The 26,529-nt window shown below is 38.2% G+C and overlaps 1 protein-coding gene across 16 annotated transcripts in view; it reads left to right on the top strand.

Annotated features, from left to right (window-relative positions):
- NEK10 (NIMA related kinase 10) overlaps nt 1-26,529 on the top strand; it is a 312,063-nt gene that overhangs the window by 279,570 nt on the left and 5,964 nt on the right. For all 16 annotated transcript variants that reach the window (XM_067005874.1, XM_067005868.1, XM_067005869.1 and 13 more), the window contains 2 exons: nt 975-1,085; nt 24,812-24,920. In XM_067005874.1, the coding sequence (XP_066861975.1) occupies nt 975-1,085; nt 24,812-24,920 (220 nt within the window). The remainder of the gene's footprint in view (nt 1-974; nt 1,086-24,811; nt 24,921-26,529) is intronic.

Below are 26,529 nucleotides of genomic sequence, written 5' to 3' on the forward strand. Positions count from 1 at the left end.
TTTTGTGAGGATTAATTCAAACCATCAGGAGTAGTAAAAGCAATTCTAAGTTAACTAGAGGCTTATGAAGTTAAATGAATAGCAAGGTTTTAAGAGTATCTGAATTAATGTGATACTGATGGCTGCCACAACCGGGGTAAGTTACTTTTGAAGGATGCACCAGTGCTGTAGAAGACAGTGAGGTATGTCAGAAAGGCCTGCTACCTTTCCCTTTGACAGGTAGAATCATGCTGGGCATCAACTAGAAGGTCCTGGGCCAACATTGCCCTTTGGTGTTTGACTTACGATAGTGGCAACTTCTGGTGGGTTAACAGTAGAGAATTATTAAGACCAAAAATGTGTCTTGAGGTACTTTCCCTTACCTTCTCCACTCAAACCACTGGCTTCCTACTATTTACTTATTAAATCTAATTCATCCTGCTGAGCCCTAATGTACACAAATTCATTTCTCTCTTTCTTCTTGATAAGACTGGTCCCTCCAATCTAATCTCTCTCCAGCTGTATATTCAGAAACAGGCCTCTGACTCTGTACTAATGCAGATGTATGCTTCCTGGTCCAAAGTGTCAGATTTTTCAGGACAAGGACCATGATGAGAGTGTTCAGCATGGTTCTGGGCATGATACAAGCACTTAAGCATTCATAGAATGCATCTTTCCTTGTAAGTCTGTTGTTTACAAAATTCAATTTATACATGCAACTAATATATAATTTAGTCATTCTATGAAAAACTAATATAAATAAAATGAAAGAACAGTAACATAATTAGAAGTAGCCTTTTTAAAGAGAACAGAGTAATGTGTTTCTTCTGGATTGTAGAATGAAAAATTGTAACATTAAGTCATGCTATTTGGAGTAAAATTTAAATTCTTATTTAGTCCTGTTGAGTGAATATTGCTACCCTCACAAATGCTTCCTGGGAGTCAGCTATGCATAGTTAAAAATGTGCTTATAATGATTTTCTCATTTTATGCAGCTTCCTCCATCTTTGCACCACAATTTGAAAAGAAGAGTTATAGAGAGATTCAAGAAATCCCTCTTCAGCCAGCAGAGTAACCCTTGTAATTTGAAATCTGAAATTAAAAAGGTATAGTATTCTACATTCTTTTTTTTTTTTTTTCGGTACGTGGGCCTCTCACTGTTGTGGCCTCTCCCGTTGTGGACCACAGGCTCCGGATGCACAGGCTCAGCGGCCATGGCTCACGGGCTCAACCGCTCCGCGTCATGTGGGATCCTCCCAGACCGGGGCATGAACCCGTGTCCCCTGCATCGGCAGGCAGACTCTCAACCACTGTGCCACCAGGGAAGCCCAGGAATTTTTCTTTGACTACCAAAAAAAAATCATGAGAATTAAATTTTATACCTCCTGTGCTTGTATACTCTATTTAAAGCTCTGCCCTCTACTAAAGGATATTATCAATGTTTGTCTTAGTCCATTTGGGCTGCTATAGTAAAAATACCATAAAGTGCGGAGTTTATAAACAGCAAGAATTTATTGCTTATGGTTCTGGAAGCTGTAAGCTCAAGATTGGGGTACCAGCATGGTCGGGTCTGGTAAGGACCCTCTTCCAGGTTGCAGACTGCTGACTTCTTGCTGTATCCTTACATGGCAGAGGAGGCAAGGGAGCTCTTCCAGGCCTCTTTTATAAGGGTACATTTTATTAGAACACTTATATAAGGGCTTTATCCTTATGGCCTAATTACCTCTCAAAGGTCCCACCTTGGAGGTTAGTTTCAATATACAAATTTGGGGGGACACAAACATTGAGACCATAGCACTGCTTAAGATACTAAAACGAGGATATGTCTTTGCCTCTAGTTTTCTCACCTTCATTTCTGAAGCCATTGTTCTAAGAAGACTAATAGAAAGTTCTTTCAGTATTATTGCATGTTTTCCTAAGAAGAAATGTTATTAAATATCTTTAATTGAAATAAATATATGTCTTTTTTAGAGAATTCTATTCCAACCTTTGTTAGAATATTCTTCAATGAGCCCCTAAATTGAGCTTTGCAACTCTGAACAAGTCACTTAACCATCTGAGGCCATGATTTTTATCACCTATGAGTGTGGAATGAACAATTTCTAAGGTTCTTTTCGTCTTCAACATTCTATGGTCTCCTAGACTTTGGGTGCTGGTAAATAGTTCTATTCTTACATAAGGAAACTAAATCACAAAGAGGTTAAATCAACCAGACAGAAAGAAAATTGTTTATTTCTGGTTAGCACAACTTGGCAATAGGAAATCCATTTGACCTGGTTATTAGCCATTTTGATACAGGCCTTTGAGGTGGTCACAAGCTCCCATTCTCTTGTCCCAGAAAGATACAAGGCCCAAACAGCTTGGGCCCAGTTGTGTAAAGATGCTTGATCCCGCTCCAATTTTGTATATTTTTTTAAAAGCTTCAACATATACTTAAACTTTGGCACAGGTATGCTGCCAATGAACTTTTTCTTTAAGGTTTCTTTTTCTTTTACTGTATCCAATCTGTTGTATAAATTAACTCATAATTCGAGCAATGTTGGAGGACAGAGGGAATCAAAAGTGCCCACTGAACTGAGAAGGCATCTTGAGACAGAAAATCGAGGCAGGCAGCTCCATGTAATCAATGGACCAGTTTATTACAGGATAAGGTACAGAGTGGGATCTGGATCAGGTGGACAATGACCCAGAAGCATTCGCAGCTGCATTCCACACCTCTGAGGGGACATTGGGAGAGTTTTATAGTTAACCAAGGAGTTGGGGGGCTGATCGGAAATAGGACGTGCCTTCCTAAGTCAAGTTTTATGAATGGGTAAATGTCTCGTGGGTGCTGGGAATACATCAGCAAAGGTCTTCATCATTGTTTAGGGACTAACAGAGCATGGAGGCCACCTGGTCCTAATGATTATTAAACAATGTCTCTTAACTACAAAGCTCCTAATGACAGAGAAGTGATTTATTTTACGGTACAGTCCTGGATAGGGTCAGCGGGAGGACAGGAGGAGCTGTATGGGCCCAAGGTAGCATCAGTTACGCTAACGGTCATATAGGCTCTTTGATAAGAAACACAAACAGTATGTTTTTGCTTTTTTGCCTTACATCAGTGGTGTCTGCACATACACAAACAGGAGATGGGAAAAAAAACACATAGCTGCAGGTAAACAAAACATAAACCCTACCTCATCAGAGATTAGAGATTTTATGGGTTGTCTTGGCAAATAAGGCCGAGAAACAAAGCTAGGGGAGATCAAAACAGAAGTGGAGAGACTTCAGATATTTATTGTAGGATATTCACATATTGCATCATGAATACCAATAAATAGCTTTTAAAGACAGAAGCTCAAGTCTCCCATGAAAACGTTACATGTTAAGTTTTATATTCTTATTAAAATGATATTCAGAATAATCCAGTTTGTACACACATTTATTTTAACAGAAATCCTAGCTTTATGAGAGGAAGGCGCCTGCTGCAAGCTGAGGTGCGAAGGGGGCTGTGACCTGTCCCTGCTCCATGTTTCCAGCAGTGCCTGTCCTTAGCGCAAATCATCGTCTCTTTTGTGACTTAGGTTTTCAGTTTGGCCTCCTTCCTTGGTGTCTTTCCTTTCCTCCTTTTGTTTAGCTGTGACACCCACCCCCAACCTTGTGTGCTTCCTCTGATGTGGCGGCATCTCTCACAGGAGCATCTAATCTCCGTTCTTAGTCTGGGGCATGAGGAGACCGAAGGGGGCATAGATTCATCCTCCTTTCAACTGAGTTAAGATGCAGATTAAATTATCCTATGAAGAATGCTATGGTCTCCTCATCTGATATTATAAGCCTGTGGTGGTTCATACCCTTATCAAATGTACCCTATAATAGGGGGCAGGCCTCGCCTCCTATGAGCTAAAGAAATTGGAAGCCTGGGGTATTAACCAGCTCCTCCATTAACACTTTTCTTAATTTTCCTTGTCCAGAATTAATCTCCCCCTCTATGCTTCAATCACTTTTTCACTCGTATCATTGTGTTTTAAATAGCTTTTCATTCAAAAGCTATTTAGCTCACATGTCTGTTTACCTAAGGGTAATGAGTTTATCTTGTTCATCTTTGATTCCCCAGAGTCGTACACTGTGCCTGGTAGATGCTTAATGAATAATTGTTGAATCTAGAATAAATTCTAGATTGAGAGACATATTCTATATAGCATATCCTATATTGGTTCTATTCTTTATTGATATATAAGTATTGATAAATATATTTATATATTTCTTCATGAAAAAAAAGAAGCTCTCCTGCCCCCAGTCTAAAACTAATTGAGAACAGTTTGTGACCTGTTTTTCCCCCTTTCTGGTGTAATCTTTAGTTAGTGACAATTTTTTTCAGAAATGGCCTTTTCATCCCCTGTACAATCATAGAGGTGTAGCCCATTAGCCTTTGAATGACATGGTCACCCCACACCATGGCCGTGGAAGAAGTGGTGACAACACATAAACTGCATGTGATTTCTACCCTCCCCTGTGAAGCTTCTCCTAAAATCTGGGGACTCTATGTCTGCAGTTTGAAGGAGTCATTATGGGATGATTGCAACTTACTTATGAGTGGCCTGAGGCCCAGCAGGATGGACAGAAGAGTCAAAACATGGAAGAGCCCTTTTCCAAGAAATGAGCCTCTTTATTTATGACTCACCTGAGGTGTCTTCAGTCCAGGCTGCTCAACCTTGGCTAGAATTGCAGGGTGAACATAGCATCTATGTGGTTGTATAGGTGTTTTTGAGAACTAGGATTTTCAGCATGGGAGAAAGGAGAAACAGAAACAAAGTAGAAAATACTAATTCAAATTAGAAGTATCAATATGAATCAGTACGAATTCGTGATAGATCTTATCTTTTTAAAAAAACACATATTTCCTAAATTTCACTAAAATGATATAGAAACGAAGCAAGCAGCTGTGTGCTCCCTTTGCACCCATGGCTTTGGAAATATAGCCCATTGCAGCTCTTGAGCAAGAACTGAACGAGACTAAGCTGGAATATCTTGACATAACAGAATACATGACGAGGATGCTGTCAAGGACTACTGAGCATGTGTCAAAAGGACTCAGGAGCCAACAAAGAGGCTCTCACAGACTATCTATTGGATAATTAAAGCGTCAATAAGAATAATAACCAAAATTGATTGAAAGCATTAACTAATGTTTAAATCCAAGAGTTCACAATAGTAAAAAAAAAAGAAAGAAAGAAAGAAAGAAAGAAAGAAAGAAAGAAAGAAAGAAAGAAAGAAAGAAAGAAAGAAAGAAAGAAAGAAAGATCCCCCATTGGTTACCTTTGGAAGATGCTAAGTGACCAACTCATTATTTTGAAAATTGTTTACAAAAGGAAAGAATCAAAAATTTATTCTGCCTTTCCCTATGAATTCTCTCTCAGGGTAACTAAATCGATGAGGGGAAAGTTTCTCATTACAGAAGTACTTCAGCTAATAAGTACTGAAGGAATAAAAAATATTGTCATTTTGCAGCCCCTGAATGAAATAATGGATCTGACATGATCGCTACTGGCTGCTGACATCACAAAAAGAGGAACAAGCAGACAGTACATGCCTCCTGTTGAAATGTACATGCTAAACACTTGAATCTGCATCTGATCAGCCTCTAAGATTTAAGCATAAGAAAATAGTGAGTGTAAATACTGGACATTTCTATTAACAAAGTGGTCTATAAAGTCTAATAAAAACTAATAGGAAGGAGCTGTAGGTTAGAAAAAATGAAAAATAAGGCAATATTTTATGTCTTACATGTTATGTAATTCAGTCAAAGAGGACAAGAAAAATCTAAAGAAAAAAAGATCAGAGGACTGACGAGTGAAGTGTGATAAAACATGTTGAAACATTTCTCATTTCTGGCACCTAATTTCATTTATTTTGGCTTAATTTCCTTCAGAGTTCTATCTCAGTTGATTAGGTTCCAAATCATTTATGTAGTTGTTCTACAGCAAAGATAGCCTTATTTTATGACGTGGAAAAGAAGATACAATTTGGGGAATTTAATGAGGATTACATTTGTAGTTTCTCCTACAAATTTTATTTTCTTCTATTTAGTTTTTGACTAAAAAGTACTATATACTCAATTGACCAATAAAGTGCTGAAATTGTTCAATATTTGCTCAAAATTAGTGGGGTTTTTGGGGGGAGAGGTAGTATATAGTGATATAATTCTCTTTAATATTTATTTGACTTGTTTAGTTCGAAAATGCATACAATTATTTGCTCCTTAGAATTGTAGATGTTTATTCAGAGGAGAAGAGCCCTTTTTAAAAAATTTATTTTTTATTGAAGTATAGTTGATTTACAATGTTGTGTTAGTTTCTAGTGTACATCAAAGTGATTCATTTATACATATATATGTATATGCATAAAGAATATATATATTCTTTTCCATTATGGTTTATGTTAGGATACTGAATACAGTCCTCTGTCCTCTAGAGTAGGATCTTGTTGTTCCTCCATTCTATACATGATAGTTTGCATCTGCTAATTCCAAACTCGCAATCCATCCCTCCCCAACCCCTCTCCTCCTTGGCAACTACAAGTCTGTTCTCTGTGTGTCTGTTTATGTCATATTTTTGATTCCACATATAAGTAATATCATATGGATTTGTCTTTCTGACTTAGTTCACTTAAATGACAATCTCTAGGTCCATCCATGTTGCTTCAAATGGCATTATTTCATTCTTATTTTATAGCTGAGTAGTATTCCATTGTATATATACACCACATGTTCTTTATCCAGTCATCTGTCGATGAACACTTAGGTTGCTTCCATGTCTTGGCTATTGTAAATAGTGCTGCTATGAATATTGGGGTACATGTATATTTTCAAATTATAGTTTTCTCTGGATGTATGCCCAGGGGAGGGGTTGCTGGATCATATGGCAACTCTATTTTTAGTTTTTTGAGGAACCTCCATACTGTTTTCCATAGTGGCTGCACCAATTACATTCCCACCAACAGTGTAGGAGGGTTTTCCTTTCTCCACACCCTCTCCAGCATTTATTGTTTGTAGATTTTTTGATTATGGCCATTCTGACCCATGTGAGGCGGTACCTCATCATAGTTTTGATTTGCATTTCTCTAATAAGTTGTGATGTTGAGCATCTTTTCATATGTCTTATGGCCATCTGTATGTCTTCTTTGGAGAAATGTCAATTTAGGTCTTCTGCCATTTTTTGATTGAGTTTTTTTTTGTTACTGATTTGTATGAGCTATTTGTATATTTTGGAAATTAATCCCTTGTCAGTAGCATTGTTTGCAAATATTTTCTCCCAGTCCGTAGGTTGTCTTTTCATTTTGTTTATGGTTTCCTTTGCTGTGCAAAAGCTTGTATGTTTAATTAAGCCCTATTTTTAAATTTTTACTTTTATTTCTATTGTCTTAAGAGACTGACCTAGGAAAACGTTGGTATGATTTATGTCAGAGAATGTTTTGCCTATGTTCTCTTCTAGGAGTTTTATGGTGTCATGTCTTATATTTAAGTCTTTAAACCATTTTGAGTTTGTTTTTGTGTATGGTGGGAGGGTGTGTTCTAACTTCATTGATTCACATGTGGCTGTGCAGGTTTCCCAACACCACTTGCCTAAGAGACTGTCTTTTTCCCATTTTATATTCTTACCTCCTTTGTCGAAGCTTAATTGACTGTAGGTATGTGGGTTTATTTCTGGGCTGTATATTCTGTTCCATTGATCCATATGTCTGTTTTTGTGCCAGTACTGTGCTGTTTTGATTGCTGTAGGCTTGTAGTATTGTCTGAAGTCTGGGTGGGTTATGTCTCCTACCTTGTTCTTTTCCCTCGGGATTGCTTTGGCAATTCTGGGTCTTTTATGATTCCATATAAATTTCAGGATTATTTGTTCTAGTTGTGTGAAAAATGTCATGGGTAATTTGATAGGGATTGCATTAAATCTGTAGATTGTTTTGGCTATGGCCATTTTAACAATATTAATTCTTCCAGTCCAAGAGCATGGGATATTTTTCCATTTCTTTGAATCACCTTCAGTTTCCTTTATTAATGTTTTATAGTTCTCAGTGTACAAGACTTTCACTTCCTTGGTCAGGTTTATTCCTAGGTTTCTTGGGGGTTTTTTTGATGTGATTTTAAAAGGGATTGTTTGTTTTACTTTCCTTTTCTGATATTTCATTGTTAGTGTAAAGAAATGCAACAGATTTCTGTATGTTAATCTTGTATACTGCTACCTTGCTGAATTCATTTACCAGTTCTAGTAGTTTTTGTGTGGAGTCTTTAGGGTTTTATATAAATAGCATCATATCATCTGAATATAATGACAATTTTACCTCTCCCCTTACGATCCGGATACCTTTTATTTCTTTTTCTTGTCTGACTGCTGTGACTCAGACTTCCAATACTGTGTTGAAGAGAAATGATGAGAGAGAGCATCCTTGTCTTGTACCAGATTTTAACAGGAAGGCTTTCGGCTTTTCATCAGAGTATTATATTTGCTGTGGATTTGTCATAAATAGCTATTATGAGGTTGAGATATGTTCACTCTATACCCATTTTGGTGAGAGTTTTTGTCATGAGTGAATGTTGAGTTTTATCAAATGCTTTCTCTGCATCTACTGAGATGACCGTGTGGTTTTTGTCTTTTCTTTTGTTGATGTGGTATATCACACTGATTGATTTGCATGTTTTGAACCATCCTTATGACCCTGGGATGAAAACCACTTAGTTGTGGTGTATGAACTTTTTAATTTGTTGTTGGATTCAGTTTGCCAGTATTTTGTTGAGAATTTTTGCATCTATATTCTTCAAAGATATTGGCCTGTAATTTTCTTTTTCAGTAGTGTCTTTATCTGGTTTTGGTATCAGGGTGATGGTGGCTTCAAATAATGACTTTGGGAGTGTTCCCTCCTCTTAAGTCTTTTGGAAGAGATTGAAAAAGATCAGTATAACTTCTTTGTATGTTCAGTAGAATTCCTCAGTGAAGCCTGAACTTTTGTTTGCAGGGAGTTGGTGGTTTTGTGTGTGTGTGTTTTGTGTGTTTTTTTTTTACATTTTCTATTTCACATCTAGTGATCGGTCTCTTATTATCTATTTCTTTTTTATTCAGTTTTGGTGGGCTGTATGTTTCTAGAAACTTGTCCATTTCTTCTAGGTTGTCCAATTTGTTGACATATCATTGTTCATAGTATTCTCTTATTTTTTTTTTTTTTTTGTATTTCTGTGGTATCAATTGTTATTTCTCACTTTCACTTCTTACTTTATTTGGGTCCTCTCTCTTTTCTTCTTGGTGAGCCTGGCCAGAGGTTTGTTGATTTCATTTACCCTTTCAAATAATCAGCTCTCTGTTTTACTGATTTTTTTCTACTCTTTTTAAGTCTCTACTTTATTTATTCCCTCTCTGATCATTATTATTTCCTTCCTTCTGCTAACTTTAGGCTTTGTTTGTTCTTCTTTTTCTAATTCTTTTAGGTGGTAGGTTAGGTTGTTTATTTGAGATTTTTCTTGTTTTTTGAGGAAGGCTTATATGGCTATGAACTTCCCTCTACAGCTTTTGCTGTATCCCATAGATTTTGTATGGTTGTGTTTTCATTGTCATTTGTCTCAAGGTATTTTTAAATTTCCTCTTTGATTTGATCATTGACCCTTTGGTCTTTTAGTACCCTCTTGTTTAGTCTACACGTAATCATTTTTTCTCATTTCTCTTTTTGTACTTGATTTCTAGTTCCATGCCATTGTGGTCAGAAAAGATGCTTGAAATAATTTCTATCCTCTTAAATTTGTTGAGGCTTCTTTTGTGCCCTAGTATGTGGTCAATCCTAGAGAAATGTTTCATGTGCACTTGAAAAGACTGTGTACTCTGGTTATTTTGGACATAATGTCCTGAAAATATCAATTAAGTCTAACTGTTCTATTGTATCATTTAGGATCTCTGTTACTTTACTGATTTTCTGTCTGGAAGATCTGTCCATTGATGTGAGTTGGATGTTAAAGTCTCCTACTGTTATTGTATTCCTGTCAATCTCTCCAGTTTTGTCTGTTAGTATTTGTTTTATGTATTTGGGTGATCCTATATTGGGTGCATATATGTTAACAACTGTAATATCCTCTTCTTGTATTGATCCTTTTATCATTATATAGTGTCCTGCTTTATCTTTCTTTATGGCCTTTGCTTTAAAGTCTATTTTGTCTGATATGAGTATTGCTACCCTCACTTTCTTGTCATTTCCGTTTGCATGAAATATCTTCCCCCCCCCTCATTTTCAATCTATGTGTGTCCTTTGCCCTAAAGTGGATCTCTTGTAGGCAGCATATAGTAGGCTCTTGGGTTTTTAAATCAAACCTGCCACTCTATGTCATTTGATTGCAGCATTTAGGCAATTGACATTTAAGGTAATTATTGATAGATATGCATTTATTGCCATTTTACACCTTGTTTTCCAGGTGATTTTGTACTTCCCCTTTGTTCCTTTTCTTTTCTTTTTTCTTTTGTAGTTTAATGGTTTTCTTTTGTATTTACTTGAGTTCCTTTCTTTTTGGTTTTTGGTGAATCTATTGTATGTTTTTCATTTGTGGTTACCCTGTTTTTCAAGTATGCTAACCCATTCCTATCTCTACTTGCTTTAGACTGGTAAAGACTCAAACACATTCTTAAAAAAATGTACATTTTTCCTACTCTCCCCCTTCACATTTTGTGATTTTGATATCCTCTTTTACACCTTCATGTTTATCCTTTTGCTGTTCATTGTACTTATCTTCACTTTCACACACACACAAAATTTTTAACATCTTTATTGGAGTATAATTGCTTTACAATGGTGTGTTAGTTTCTGCTTTATAATAAAGTGAATCAGTTATACATATACATATGTCCCCATATCTCTTCCTTCTTGCATCTCCTTCCCTCCCACCCTCCCTATCCCACCCCTCTAGGTGGTCACAAAGCACTGAGCTGTTCTCCCTGTGCTATGTGGCTGCTTCCCACTAGCTATCTATTTTACGTTTGGTAGTGTATATATGTCCATGTCGCTTTCTCACTTTTTCCTAGCTTACCCTTCCCCCTCCCCATATCCTCAAGTCCATTCTCTAGTAGGTCTGTGTCTTTATTCCCATCTTGCCCCTTGGTTCTTCATGACCTTTTTTTTTTTAGATTCCATATATATGTATTAGCAAAAAGAGTCATGTACCAAAATGTTCATTGCAGCTCTACTTACAATAGCCAGGACATGGAAGCAACCTAAGTGTCCATCGACAGATGAATGGATAAAGAAGATGTGGCACATATATACAATGGAATATTACTCAGCCATAAAAAGAAGCGAAATTGAGTTATTTGTAGTGAGGTAGATGGACCTAGAGTCTGTCATACAGAGTGAAGTAAGTCAGAAAGAGAAAAACAAATACCATATGCTAACACAATAGTTTTCGATGTTTTAAAAAATCTGTGTACTGGCTTATTTAAATGATTTACTTTCCAATTGTGATTTTTCTCTTTCCTATTGATTTGTGCTTCTTTTCTATTTAGAGAAGACGTTTCAATATTTCTTTTAGGATAGGTTTAGTATTGCTGTATTCTCTAAGTTTTTGCTTGTCTGAGAAATTTTTTATCCCTCCTTTTATTCTAAATGATAATCTTGCTGGGTAGAGTATCCTAGGTTGCAGGTTTTTCCCTTTCAAGACTTTGAGTATATCTTGCCACTTCTAGCCTGCAACATCTGTAGAGAAATCAGCTGATAGCTTTTTGGGGGTTCCCTTGTAATGAATTATTTGTTTTTCTCTTGGTGCCTTTAAAATCCTCTATTTAACTTTTACCATTTTAGTTATAATATGTCTTGGTGTAGGTCTGTTTGGGTTCATCTTGTTTGGGATCCTCTGCTCTTCCTATACCTGGATGTCCATTTCCTTCTTTAGGTTTGGGAAGTTTTCAGCCATTATTCTTCACATATATTTTTTATCCCCTTTTTTCTTTCCTCTCCTGGGATCCCTATTATGTGTAGATTGCCGTGCTTCATATTATTCCATAAGTCTTGTATATTGCTTTCATTTTGTTTTCATTTGTCTTTCTTTCTTTTTTTTTTTTTTTTTTGGTGGTATGTGGGCCTCTCACTGCTGTGGCCTCTCCCGTTGCAGAGCACAGGCTCCGGACACACAGGCCCAGTGGCCATGGCTCACGGGCCTAGCTGCTCCGCGGCATGTGGGATCTTCCCGGACCACTGTGCCACCAGGGAAGCCCTTGTAATATATTTTTGTGTGTGGTACACGGGCCTCTCACTGTTGCGGCCTCTCCCGCTGCAGAGCACAGGCTCCCGACGTGCAGTCTCAGCGGCCATGGCTCACGGGCCCAGCCGCTCCGCGGCATGTGGGATCCTCCCAGACTGGGGCAGGAACCTGTGTCCCCTGCATCCGCAGGCGGGCTCTCAACCACTGCGCCACCAGGGAAGCCCCATTTGTCTTTCTTTCTGCTGTTCAGATTTGGTGATTTCCATTATTCTATCTTCCAGATCACTTATTTGTTCTTCTGCATTATTCAATTTGCCATTTATTGCCTTTAGCTCAGTTTTCATCTCAACAAATGAGTTTTATAATTTTTCTTGGTTCCTCTCTATAGTTTCTAGTTCCTTTTTATAGTAATCTGCATTTCTATTGATAGGCTTTCTTAATCCCTTCAGTATTTTTATTACCTCCTTTTTGAACTCAGAGTCTATTAGACTGAAGAAATCTGTTTCATTGTTTGTTCTTTCAGGTGAATTCTCTTGATCTTTTAATTGGGAGTGATTTCTCTGTTTCTTCATTTTACTTGTATTTCTCTGACTCTATGAGTTTAGGAGAAAGAGTTATCTACTGTGGTCTTGAAGAGCTGTTTTTATGTGGGAGAGTTCCTGTGTAGCCTGCATGGGTTTAATATTTTTGGTACAAATGCTGCTTTTAATATGAATGCCTGCTGCATCTTTCCCTGGTGTGTACTGGCTGTTATCCCTTTGATAGGGTGTGTGACTGGTGTTTTGATGACCAAAGTCTGCACTGGATATGAGTGGGCCCTCCTCTTTGCTCTGTGGTCATCACAATCCTTTCAGGGACAGGGTCTACTTTCTAGTTATTGGAGTAGAAACCCCCATCCGTCTCTGACTGCAGCATGAGGTAGGCAAGATTGAAGCCCTCACACTAGTAGAGGAACCACTGAGTAGCTCCTCTTCTACTCCTGAGAGCTCCTGAAGAAGAGCTCTTCAGCAGGAGCTGTCCACCCAGGAGTGTGCTCGATGGTGTTGCCTGTCACCTGTTGTGTGAGCTCACAAAGTATACTGTTGTTGGCACTGCCCTCGGCCGTGCCTTAACTGTGGGAATGCAATTGGCCCCAGTGTCCCTCAGGCACTGTGTTTACAAAGCCACCAGTGCGGATCCATAGGCACCAATCCACTGAAGTCAGGTACCAGGACCACAGCTGTCATGCACTTGGACCTGCTGTGGGAGCTATGGAAGCAGCCCAGACTCTGGCCCTGCCTCCTTGTGCATGCACCTGCAAAGCCCACAGCTGCTAATGCTGGACTTGCCCCAGCCACGGGAGCACCCATTGTCCACTTGCATGTCCTGCAGGCACTGAGTTTACAAAGCTGGTGGTGGTGGCATAAATCTGCAGATTACACAGCCACAGGGAGAGGACTCAGATTTCAGCCCTGCTTCCTAAGTTGCACAACTCCTGGGGATGAACTCTGATTTCAGCCCCACCTCCAATTGTGGGCAGCCTGTTGGTGCTTGTGTGCTCCCAGAAGTCATAGAGGCAGCACTGCACCAGCTGTGAGCATGCTGAGAAAGAGGCTGCTATGGTGGGCCCTTTCCCTCCCTTCCTGCACCTGTTAACAACACTTCACTTCTATGGCAGACCTGGGGTCCTTCCTCCACATACCCCTGGTTGTGGCCCAAAGTATGGTCCTGCTCCTTTAGGCTGTCCCTGCACAGCCAGTCCCAGTCATCTCCCTGGGACTGTGTTCTGAAGCCCGAGATTCAGCATCCAGCCCCTGCCCACAGCAGCAGATGCACGTCTCAGGCTGGGGAGTGCAGGGAGGTGGTGCAGACCCTCTGTGCTGGTCTCTTGCTGTTCTGCCTGCCTCAAGCCATCTGCTACTCTCTCCTCTGAGCTTCTGGAGCTCCCTTTCTGTCCTGGGTGATCTCCCCACTGGTGAAGGGGTTTCCCAGGGTGAGGGAACCTTTTCTCTTTCACAGCTCCCTCCCAGGGATGCTGGTCCTGTCTCACTTCCTTTATTATTTTCTTTTGTCCTGCTTGGTTATATGATCTCTCTTGCAATTTTGGCTGTCTGAGACCTTCTGTCAGCATTCATTAGGTATTCTGTGAGAGTTGTTCCACATGTAGATATATTTTTGATGTATTTGTGGGAGGAGGTGAGATCCACTTCCTATTCCACCATCTCGATTGGAGTCCCCAGAAGCGCCCTTTTATGTTAGTTCAGAAGGAATTTTCTTACACATTCTTCCAAACAGAACATACATGCCAAAGATGGGACATACACCTCTTAGCTCATGAGCCAAGAGAGGGCCTCACAGTGCTGGTCTGGGACTGCTGAGCCACCTCACAGCTTCAGCCAGCCTGAGAGGCCACTGCTCTGAAAGATTTTGTTGTATCACCCATATTTCCACCTACTGGGTGAACATTTACTTTGTCATCTGGCATGTCCAGAATTGAACTCACCACCTGCTTCCTTCCTTTGTCCACATCGAATATCATTGGAAGCATCCATTATCATTCTGCTCAGTCTTTAAACCTTGTGGTCACTTTCAACTGTTCCACTTTTGCATCTCCTAAGTCATTAACACCTGGGTAATATTCATAGTGTAGGTGGTTTTGGTTGGCCTTTGATGTTATAGCCCTGGGTTCTAGCCCTGGTTCTGCCACTTACTAGCTGTGCTCCTTGAGCAAATTACTTTACTTCTCATATTCCTCATCTGTAAAATGGGGATAATGCCTACCTTACAAAGTAGTTGTTAGAACAAAATAGAATATCAAATGTATCTAGAATGTAGTAAATACTCAATCAATGGCATAGGTGCTCTCATTGTTATTAACTGGGAATATTTGGCCTTCCATAGCTGTTCTTTCCTTTTGGTTTCCACCTAGTCCAAGGTCTTAGCACTCTTCTCTTGCACTAGTGTCACACTTCTTGCTGATCTCCTTGTTCTCCAGTTCATTTTGCCAGACTTTTCCCAGTGTCCCTAAACACTTATTTCCAGTTTCCTGCCTCACCATCTAACTCTGAGTCCCACCACCTAGGCCTCCGTTATTTGCAGTAACCTCCTCATGATCAGCCTATGTTCACCCTGAGGTCTCAGCCCCACCCAAATTGTTACATATATTGCTTCCAGGGTGATCTCTTCAAAACAGAAATCTTATCACGTCCCCCTCCCTCACACACACACCAAAGAACATTGTCCAGTGGGCTCTTAGTATAAAATGCCAAAATCCCCACCAATGGTGTTCACAGTCCTGTTTGGTCCAAGTCCTGCCTCTCTCTCCACCCTCACCTCATGCCACTCTTGCCCTTTGCTGTCTCCACACTGGCTACAGTGTCTACCTACCATGCTGCTTCATCCCAAGTCTGCACGTGCTCTTTCCTCTGCCTGTAAAGTTCTTCCTACTCCATCCTTTACTCACTCTTACTATTTATTTTGGCTCTCAGCATAAGCATCATTTTCTCAGGAAAGGCTTCCTTAAGTTAAATCTGTCTGTTACCTCTTAGAACCACAGGCATTGCCTTCAATGCATTCAGCATATTTGCAATTTTGCAAGTACACAAGTGGATATTTCACAGACATAATTCTCCCTAATTAGGCAGTAAGCTCCAAGAATACAATATTTAGCCACCATTGACTCTTTTCATTGTTTGGATCTGTGCATGGCACACAATAGTTGATTTAAAAAATACTCCCAGGGAGCTGCAGTTCAAGATGGTAGAGTAGAAGGATGTGTTCTCACTCCCTCTTGAGATAGCACTGGAATCACAACTAACTACTGAACAATCATCAACAGGAAGACACTAGAACTCACCAAAAAAGATATGCCACATCCAAAGACAAAGGCGAAGGCACAATGATATGGTAGCAGGGGCACAATCACAATAAAATCAATTCCCATATCTGCTGGGTGGTTGACTCACAAATTGGAGAAAAATTATACCACAAAAGTCCACCCACTGGAGTGAAGGTTCTGAGGCCCACGTCAGGCTTCCCAACCTGGGAGATCTGCAATGGGAGGAGGAATTCCTAGAGAATCAGACTTTGAAGACTAGCAGGATTTGATTGCAGGACTTCAACAGGACTGGTGGAAACAGAGACTCCACTCTTGGAGGGCACACACAAAGTAATGTGCATATTGAGACCCAGGGGAAGGAGCAGTGACCCCATAGGAGATTGAACAGACCTACCTTCTAGTGTTGGAGGGTCTCCTGCAGAGGTGGGACGTGGCTATGTTTCACCGTGAGGACAAGGACAATGGTGTCAGAAGTTCTGGGAAGTACTCCTTGGCCTGAGCCCTCCCAGAGTCTGCCATTAGCCCCACCAAAGATCCCGGGTAGGCTCCAGTGTTGGGTCGCCTCAGGCCAAACAACTAATAGGGAGGGAACCCAGCCCCACCCATCAGCAGAGAAACATCCCCTTCTCAGTAAAGTTTTACTGAGCTCTGCCCACCAGAGCAACAGCCAGCTCTACCCACCACCAGTCCCTCCCCCAGGAAACTTGCTGAAGCCTCTTAGATAGCCTCATCCAGCAGAGGGCAGACAGCAGAAGCAAGAAGAACTACAATCCTGCAGCCTATAGAACAAAACCCACATTCACAGAAAGAGAGACAAGATGAAAAGGCAGAGGGCTATGTACCAAATGAAGGAACAAGATAAAAACCCAGAAAAACAACTAAATGAAGTTGAACCTTCCAGAAAAAGAATTCAGAATAATTATAGTGAAGATGATCCAGGACCTCGGAAAAAGAATGGAGGCAAAGATCGAGAAGATGCAAGAAATGTTTAACAAAGACCGAGAAGAATTAAAAAACAAACAAACAGAGATGAACAATACAATAACTGAAATGAAAACTACACTAGAAGGAATCAATAGCAGAATAACTGAGGCAGAAGAATGGATAAGTGACCTGGAAGACAGAATGGTGGAATTCACTGATGCAGAACAGAATAAACAAAAACAGAATGGAAAGAAATGAAGACAGCCTAAGAGACCTCTGGGACAACATTAAATGCAACAACATTCGCATTATAGGGGTCCCAGAAGGAGAAGAGAGAGAGAAAGTAACCGAGGAAATCTTTGAAGAGATAATAGTTGAAAACTTCCCTAACATGGGTAAAGAAATAGCCACCCAAGTCCAGGGAGTGCAGAGAGTTCCATACAGTATAAATTCAGGGAGAAACACGCTGAGACAAATAGTAATCAAATTGGAAAAAATTAAAGACACAAAAAAATTATTGAAAGCAGCAAGGGAAAAATGACAAATAACACACAAGGGAACTCCCATAAGGTTAATAGCTGATTTCTCAGCATAAACTCTACAAGCCAGAAAGGAGTGGCATGACATTTTAAAGTGATGAAAGGGAAGAACGTACAACTAAGATTACTCTACCTGGCAAGGATCTCATTCAGATTCAATGAAGAAATCAAAAGCTTTACAGACAAGCAAAATCTAAGAGAATTCAGCACCACCAAACCAGCTCTACAACAAATGCTAAAGGAAATTTTCTAAGTGCGAAACACAGAGGAGAAAAGGACCTACAAAAACAAACCCAAAACAATTAACAAAATGGTAATAGGAACATACATATTGATAATTACCTTAAATGTGAACAGATTACAGGTGCCAACCAAAAGACACAGACTCGCTGAATGGGTACAAAAACAAGACCCATATATATGCTGTCTACAGGAGACACACTTCAGACATAGGGACACATACAGACTGATAGTGAGGGGGTGGAAAAAAATATTTCATGCAAATGGAAATCAAAAGAAAACTGGAGTAACAATACTCATATCAGATAAAATAGACTTTAAAATAAAGAATGTAACAAGAGACAAGGAAGGGCACTACATAATAATCAAGGCATCAATCCAAGAAGAAGATATAACAATTATAAATATATATGCACCCAACAGCAGAACACCTCAATACATAAGGCAACTGTTAACAGCTATAAAAGAGGAAATCGACAGTAACACAATAATAGTGGGGGACTTTAACACCTCACTTACACCAATGCTTAGATCATCCAAACAGAAAATAAATAAGGAAACACAAGCTTTAAATGACAAATAGACCAGATAGATTTAATTGATATTTATAGGACATTCCATTAAAAAAACAGAATATACTTTTTTCTCAAGTACACGTGGAACATTCTCCAGGGTAGATCACACCTTGGGTCAAAAATCAAGCCTCAGTAAATTTAAGAAAATTGAAATCATATCAAGCATCTTTTCTGATGACAACACTATGAGATTAGAAATCAACTACAGGGAAAAAAACATAAAACACATGGAGGCTAAACAATACGTTACTAAATAACCAAGAGATCACTGAAGAAATCAAAGAGGAAATCAAAACATACCTAGAGACAAATAGCAACAAAAACACGATGATCCAAAACCAATGGGTTGCAGCAAAAGCAGTTCTAAGAAGGAAGTTTATAGCAATACAAGCCTACCTCAAGAAACAACAAACATCTCAAATAAACAACCTAACTTTACACCTAAAGGAACTAGAGAAAGAAGAACAAACAAAACCCAAACTTAGTAGAAGGTAAGAGGTCATAAAGATCAGAGCAGAAATAAATGAAATAGAAATCAATAAAACTAAAAGCTGGTTCTTTGAGAAGACAAACGAAATTGATAAACCGTTAGCCAGACTCATCAAGAAAAAGAGGGAGAGGACTCAAATCAATAAAATTAGAAATGAAAAAGGAGAAGTTACAACAGACACTTGCAGAAATACAAAGCATCCTAAGAGACGACTACAAGCAATTTTATGCCAATAAAATGGACAACCTGGAAGAAGTGGACAAATTCTTAGAAAGGTTATAACATTCCAAGATTGAACCAGGAAGAAATAGAAAATATGAACAGACTAATCAAAAGTAATGAAATTGAAACTATGATTAAAAATCTTCGGACAACCAAAAGTCCAGGAAAAGTCTTCACAGGTGAATTCTGTCAAAATTTAGAGAAGAGTTAACACCCATCCTTCTCAAACTCTTCCAGAAAATTGCAGAGGAAGGAACACTCCCAAACTCACTCTATTAGGCCACTGTCACCCTGACACCAAAACCAGATAAAGATACTACAAAAAAATAAAATTACAGACCAATATCACTGATGAATATAGATGCAAAAATCCTCAACAGAATACTAGCAAACTGAATCCAACAACACATTAAAAGGATCATACACCCTGATCAAGTGGGATTTATCCCAGGGATGCAAGGATTCTCCAATATATGCAAATCAATCGATGTGATACACCATATTAACAAATTGAAGAAGAAAAACAATATGATCAACTCAATAGATGCAGAAAAAGCTTTTGACAAAATTCAACACCCATTTATGATAAAAATTCTCAGAAAGTGGGCATAGAGGGAACCTACCTCAACATAATAAAGTCCATATACGACAAACCCACAGCAAACATCATTCTCAACGGTGAAAAACTGAAAGCATTTCCTCTAAGAGCAGGAACAAGACAAGGATGTCCACTCTCACCACTAGTATTCAACATAGGTTTGGAAGCCCTAGTCATGGCAATCAGAGAAGAAAAAGAAATAAAAGGAATCCAAATTCGAAAAGAAGTAAAACTGTCACTGTTTGCAGATGACATGATACTATACATAGATTATCCTAAAGATGCCACCAGAAAACTACTAGAGCTAATCAATGAATTTGGTAAAGTTGCAGGATGCAAAATTAATGCACAGAAATCTCTTGCATTCCTATACACTAATGATGAAAAATCTGAAAGAAAAATTAAGGAAACATTCCCATTTACCATTGCAACAAAAAGAATAAAATACCTAGGGGTAAACCTACCTAGGGAGACAATGGACCTGTATGCAGAAAACCATAAGACACTGCTGAAAGAAATTGATACCAACAGATGGAGTGATATACCATGTTCTTGGATTGGAAGAATCAACATTGCAAAAATGACTCTACTACCCAAAGCATATTACAGATTCAATGCAATCCCTGTCAAAATACCAATGGCCTTTTTCACAAAACTAGAACAAAAAATTTCACAATTTGTGTGGAATTACAAAACACCCTGAATAGCCAAAACAATTTTAAGAAAGAAAAACAGAGCTGGAAGAATCAGGCTCTCTGACTTCAGAGTATAGTACAAAACTGCAGTAAACAAGACAGTATGATATTGTCACAAAAACAGAAATATAGATCAGTGAAACAGAATAGACAACCCAGAGATAAACCCTCGCACCTATGTTCTCCTTACCTTTGTTAAAGGAGGCAAGAATATACAATGGAGAAAAGACAGCCTCTTCAATAAGTGGTGCTGGGAAAACAGCGCAGCTACATGTAAAAGAATGAAATTAGAACACTTCCTAACACCATACACAAAAATAAACTTAAAATGGATGAGGGGCCTAAACGTAAGACCAGACACTATAAAACCCTTAGAGGAAAACATAGGAAGAACACTCTTTGACATAAATCAGGGCAAGATCATTTTTGATCCACCTTGTGAAGTAATGGAGATAAAAACAAAAATAAACAAATGGGGCCTAATGAAACTTAAAAGCTTTTGCAAAGCAAAGGAAACTACAAACAAGATGAAAAGACAACCCGCAGAATGGGAGAAAATATTTGCTAATGAGTTAATGGACAAAGGATCTGTCTCCAAAATATATAAACAGCTCATGCAGCTCAATATTAAAGAAACAGACAACTGAATCCAAAATGGGCAGAAGACCTAAATAGACATTTCTCCAAAGAAGACATACAGATGCCAAAAAGCACATAAAATGCTGCTCAACATCACTAATTATTAGAGAGGTGTCACCTCACACCAGTTAGAATGAGCATCATCAGAAAATGACAAACAACAAATGCTGGAGAGGGTTGGAGAAAAAAGACCCTCTTGCACTGTTGGTGGGAATGTAAATTGATACAGCCACTATGGAGAACAATATGGAGGTTCCTTAAGAAACTAAAAATAGAAATACCATATGACCCAGCAATCCCACTACTGGACATATACCCAGAGAAAACCATAATTCAAAAAGACACATGCACTCCAAAGTTCATTGCAGCACTATTTACAATAGCCAAGACATGGAAGCAACCTAAATTCCCATCAGCAGACGAATGGATAAAGATGTGGTACATATATACAATGGAATATTACTCAGCCATAAAAAGGAATGAAAGTGAGTCATTTGTAGAGGCAAGGATGGATATAGAGACTGTCATACAGAGTGAAGTAAGTTAGAAAGAGAAAAAGAAATATCGTATATTAATGCATATATGTGGAACGTAGAAAAATGGTACAGATGAACTGATTTACAGGGCAGAAATTGAGACACAGATGTAAAGAAGAAAAGTATGGACACCAAGGGGGGAACATGGGGGGGGGTGATGAATTGGGACATTGAGATTGACATATATACACTAATACATATAAAATGGATAACTAATAAGAACCTGCCATTTATTTTTTAAAAAAATACTCCCTGGGGACTTCCCTGGTGGTCCAGTGTTTAAGACTCTGCTTCCAATGCAGAGGCCATGGGTTTGATCCCTGGTCAGGGAGCTAAGATCCCACATGCTGTGTGGTATGGCTAAAAAATATTTTAAAATTTTAAAAATTTAAATTAAAAATGTTTTTGAATAAAAGATACTCCCTGAATTAATGAATAACACTTGTCTTCCTCTCTTCAACCTAAATCTCCATGCCTCTATAACATGGACTAATGTCTTAGCGCTTTATCACTTTGCCATTAATATGCAATACCTAGCCTTTGCCCTTAAGTTCCTCTCACCTGGAATGTTCACTTGACTTCCTTGCATCCCACCCAAATCCAGCCTTTGAGTTTCAGCTCTAGTGTTTCTTCTACAGAGCTTCTGAAAACCATGCTGGTCTTCATGAAGCATCCTTGTTTGTGTAAGCTTAGGTCTCACCGCCTCATTTCACACTTCATCATTTAATGCATTGCCCTCTTGTTTTATGTACATTAACCTATTTTTCCAGTCAAGTTGCAAGTCTCATGGAGGCCAGATCATTTCTGTGTCCTCCGTGGTGCCCAGCATGGTGCTAATAAGCTGGGCAGATCATCAGTGTATGTGGATTGAAAGGTTTACATTTCTGATTTACAAAACCTGCTCAGGTCACATAGTAAGGGGCAAAAAATATTTGCTGAAAGAATATATTATACGTCAAAAAACTGAACTGCAAAACGAAGTTCCGGAAATTTCCTAGAATAAAAATAAGTGTATCTGGGTCTCAAACACAAGACTAAAGATTTTAGTCCTTGGCTTCTTCCATGGGCCCATCCCTCTGAGAATTCACAGTTCTTAGGCTGGAAGACTGCTAATGTGACACAGGCTCTGGAAACATCAAACACTCCTCTCTTCAAGGTTTGAATCAATGAAAAGAACTTGTCCTGTCATCTTAAAATGACTCTATTGACCTCTCCATGTCACAGTTCACATAGGTTACTGTGCATCTTCCTGTTTGTGAAATCTTTAGGATTCCAAGGTGTTCACTTAATAATTAAGTTGACTTAAATAAGCTTTCTAAGAAATAATTGGGATGAACATTTCAGGCAACCAAATTACTCCTATGCTCAACCATATGAAAAAAAATCCATCTGAAGTCACTTGGAAGGTAATACCAGGAAATCATTTTCAGCATTACAAGACATATTAAGAAGTTCAGTTGGAATAATCTACTACCTTAGATATTAGAACCACGGAATGCTTAAGGCTAGCTGCATTGCCTCCTAATAGCACTGATGAGAAAGTTATTAAGCGAATAAAATCTTCCTGCATAACACTATTACAGTCTTACAATCTTGTCATTTTACAGATGGGTTATTAATTTTACCAGTTGTCACTAAAGTAAGGAAAATAAATTTTCAAGAATATAAAAGGATGATTCATATCTTTTTTCTAATGTGTAGCATTCGTTGGCAATATGGAGACTGGAAAACCCAAAAATGATTTTTATTTATAGTATCCAAAGCATATTGATGGAATAATGATCAATTGCTAATATAAAATGTTCATATTAAGGTATAAAGTGCATAATGTATACAGTGAAGTACATATACAGCTCCATGAACTTTTACATATATATTCATCCACGTGACCACCACCCACATCGATATATAGAAAATTTCCAGCCCAGAAGAAGGCTCCTGCCTGCCTTTTCCTGGTCAAACTCTACTACCTGTTACAATGTAATCATTGTCTTGATCTCTGTCACCGTTGGTTAGCTTTTCTCGGTTGTGAAAATATGTGTAAATGAAGCTATACATTGTGTATCCTTTTGTGTCTGGCTTCTTTTGCTCAACATTCATCCATCTTGCTGTGTATATCCATAGTGTGTTCTTTTTCATGTTTGGCAAAATTCCATCGGATAAGCACACCACAATATATTTAATCCTGTGGACATCTGGGGGTTTTCCAGTTTTTGATTATTATGAATAAATGTGCTACAAACATTCTTGTACATGTCTTTTGATGAACAGAAGTACTCATTTCTCTTGTGTGTGCATATCTAAGAGTGAAATTGTTGGCTCAAAGGGTGGGCATATTTGTGAACTGCCAAACGATTTGCTCAAATGATTGAACTGTGATATATTTAAACTCATGAATAGAGTTTGTGAATCCAAGGTAACCACTGTTGAATAGTCTAAATTGTGCCTTTTGTTCTGGTTTATAAATATGTATTGACATTTAAAAAGTATATTGTTTTACACAGGCACAAAAACTTGGCCAGCTCAAGTGTTAGTTGTAATTAAAGGTGAAAGGATTTTGAAAGTTTCATTTAAAAAATTCATCCTTATAGAATGGCATTAAACAATTGGAACTTTAATAAGTTCTGGCATTTAGTGAATTACTCTTTCCTTTACAGTGTTGAGAATTAATGTCTGGAGATTAAAATTAATTAATAGTAATTTAGAAAAATGTATTAAGAAATGTGTTTGCCTTGGTCAAACAAGAATGATTTGGGCTAAAAATGATGTTTTGTTGAATGATTGGAGTTTATTCCTCCTACGCCTGACAAAAATAACATTTTGATATCCCAGGCCCATGCCATTATTTTTCTATCCATTTTTATTTTGTTCTCATAAAGCTATAAAGTATAGCGTTTTTTTTTTTGTTTGTTTGTTTGTTTTTTTTGTGGTACGTGGGCCTCTCACTGTTGTGGCCTCTCCCGTTGCGGAGCACAGGCTCCGGACGCGCAGGCGCAGCGGCCATGGCTCACGGGCCCAGCTGCTCCGCAGCATGTGGGATCTTCCCGGACCGGGGCACAAACCCGTGTCCCGTGCATCGGCAGGCAGGTTCTCAATCACTGCGCCACCAGGGAAGCCCAGTATAGCGTTTTTTATTTACATGTGACCAGGAATTATCTACTTGCTTTCACTGTAATTTGCCTGCATCTAAATTATCATTTCTTTTGAAAGGAAGAAGATTGGTCTTTATCTGTATACAAGGGATTGACAACTGAAGAGCACTAATTTTTTCTGGGCAGAGATGCACACAGAGGTCTCATGTCATTTGATTCTGAATGCAAAATAAGATGCAGTTTTGCTTTTTCTGTTTCAGTTATCTCAGGGGTCTCCAGAACCAATTGAGCCCAACTTTTTCACAGCAGATTACCACTTATTGCATCATGCATCAGGTCGAAACAGCCTATCCCTAAATAACCCAACAGGTAATGGTCTTCAACACAGGAAATCTGGTTTTCACAAAGAAATAGATTGTTTGGATCAACAGCTATCCTTAAAAGATTATCTTCAATTTAAATGAAAATAGAGCTTATTTTGATTATCTATGGTGACAGTTGGAAGGACATACAGTAGGAATTTAGAAATTCCCTGAGATTTATTTTACACACTTGTGACACCTTCCTTGATCATTTATTAATACCATAAGCAAACAGAATCTGTGTGGGTAAATTGTATTTCCTTTTACTTCTTCTTATCTGATGATGGGAAATAAAATGCCCCAAAACATCCCGGGAGATAGAAAGCAGAAATGAAGAGCTTGAACAAAACATAAAATTTGAAACTTACTTGAAGAATCCACATCAGACATATTTAATTTTTTTTCTTTTTTGAAAAAATTTCTCATAGGGAGGCAATATAACATAGGGGTTAAAGGTATGTGTTCTGTAAACCAGGATGCCTAGATTCAAATCTCAACTCAACCACTTAGTAGCCGACCTTGAGCAAATTATTTGACCTCACTGAACCCCAGTTTTCTTGCCTGTAAAATGAGAACAAAAATGGTAACCATCTTAGGATTATAACAATGATCAGTGTAAATATATAACAAGTACTTAGCCAGTAGTAGGGACTCAGCATAATGTAATTTTTCTTGTGATATTTGACCTCAGAAGAGATCTTCAAGCTACTCTGAGGTTACAGAATTCCTAAGTAATTTTTGAATCCCTGTAAACTATAGTTATATCTCTCAGTGGGGCAGACAGATGTGAAGCTTTTACTGTTAAATGAAGATTTGCCATCTACTCAGACAAAAAAAAGCTTAATTCTGTTGTGTTTTTGAAGTTGCCTAATTTAGGCAAATCACTTCATGTACTAATTATCAAACTCTCCCTAAGTCTTGGACTCCTAGAATACAGCTAAACTGGGTAGACAGACCTTCATTTAAAATTGTCCCTGAGAAATCTGTAAGATCGAGATAAACTGTTATCTAAAGTCATTTGCTTTTATTTTTTTTAAATTGAACTATAGTTGATTTATAATATTGTGTTAGTTTCAGGTGTACAGCAAAGTGATCCATATATATATATATATATATATATATTCTTTTTCATATTCTTTTCCTTTTCCATTATAGATTATTAAAAATATTGAATATAGTTCCCAGTGCTATACAGTAAATCATTATTTTTTATATATTTTATATATAGTAGTGTGCATCTGTTAATCCCATATGCCTAATTTATCCCTCCCCCTCTTTCCCCTTTGTTAACCATAGGTTTGTTTTCTATGTCTGTGAGTCTGTTTCTGTTTTGTAAATAAGTTCAATTGTATTATTTTTTAGATTCCACAGATAAGTGATGTCATACAATATTTGTCTTTCTGACTTACTTCACTTAGTACAATATGGTATATATATATATATATATATATATATATATATATATATATAATGGAATATTTGCCATAAAAAAGAATAAAATCTTGCAATTTACAGCAACATGGATGGATCTAGAGATTATCATACTAAGTGAAGTAAAGTCATTTGCACCCTCCTGGGCAGGTAGGTCAGTCACAGGCCAGACTTCTTACCACAGC

Source organism: Kogia breviceps, chromosome 10, assembly GCF_026419965.1.
Source record: "Kogia breviceps isolate mKogBre1 chromosome 10, mKogBre1 haplotype 1, whole genome shotgun sequence".
In the NCBI taxonomy this organism is placed as follows: Eukaryota; Metazoa; Chordata; class Mammalia; order Artiodactyla; family Physeteridae; genus Kogia; species Kogia breviceps.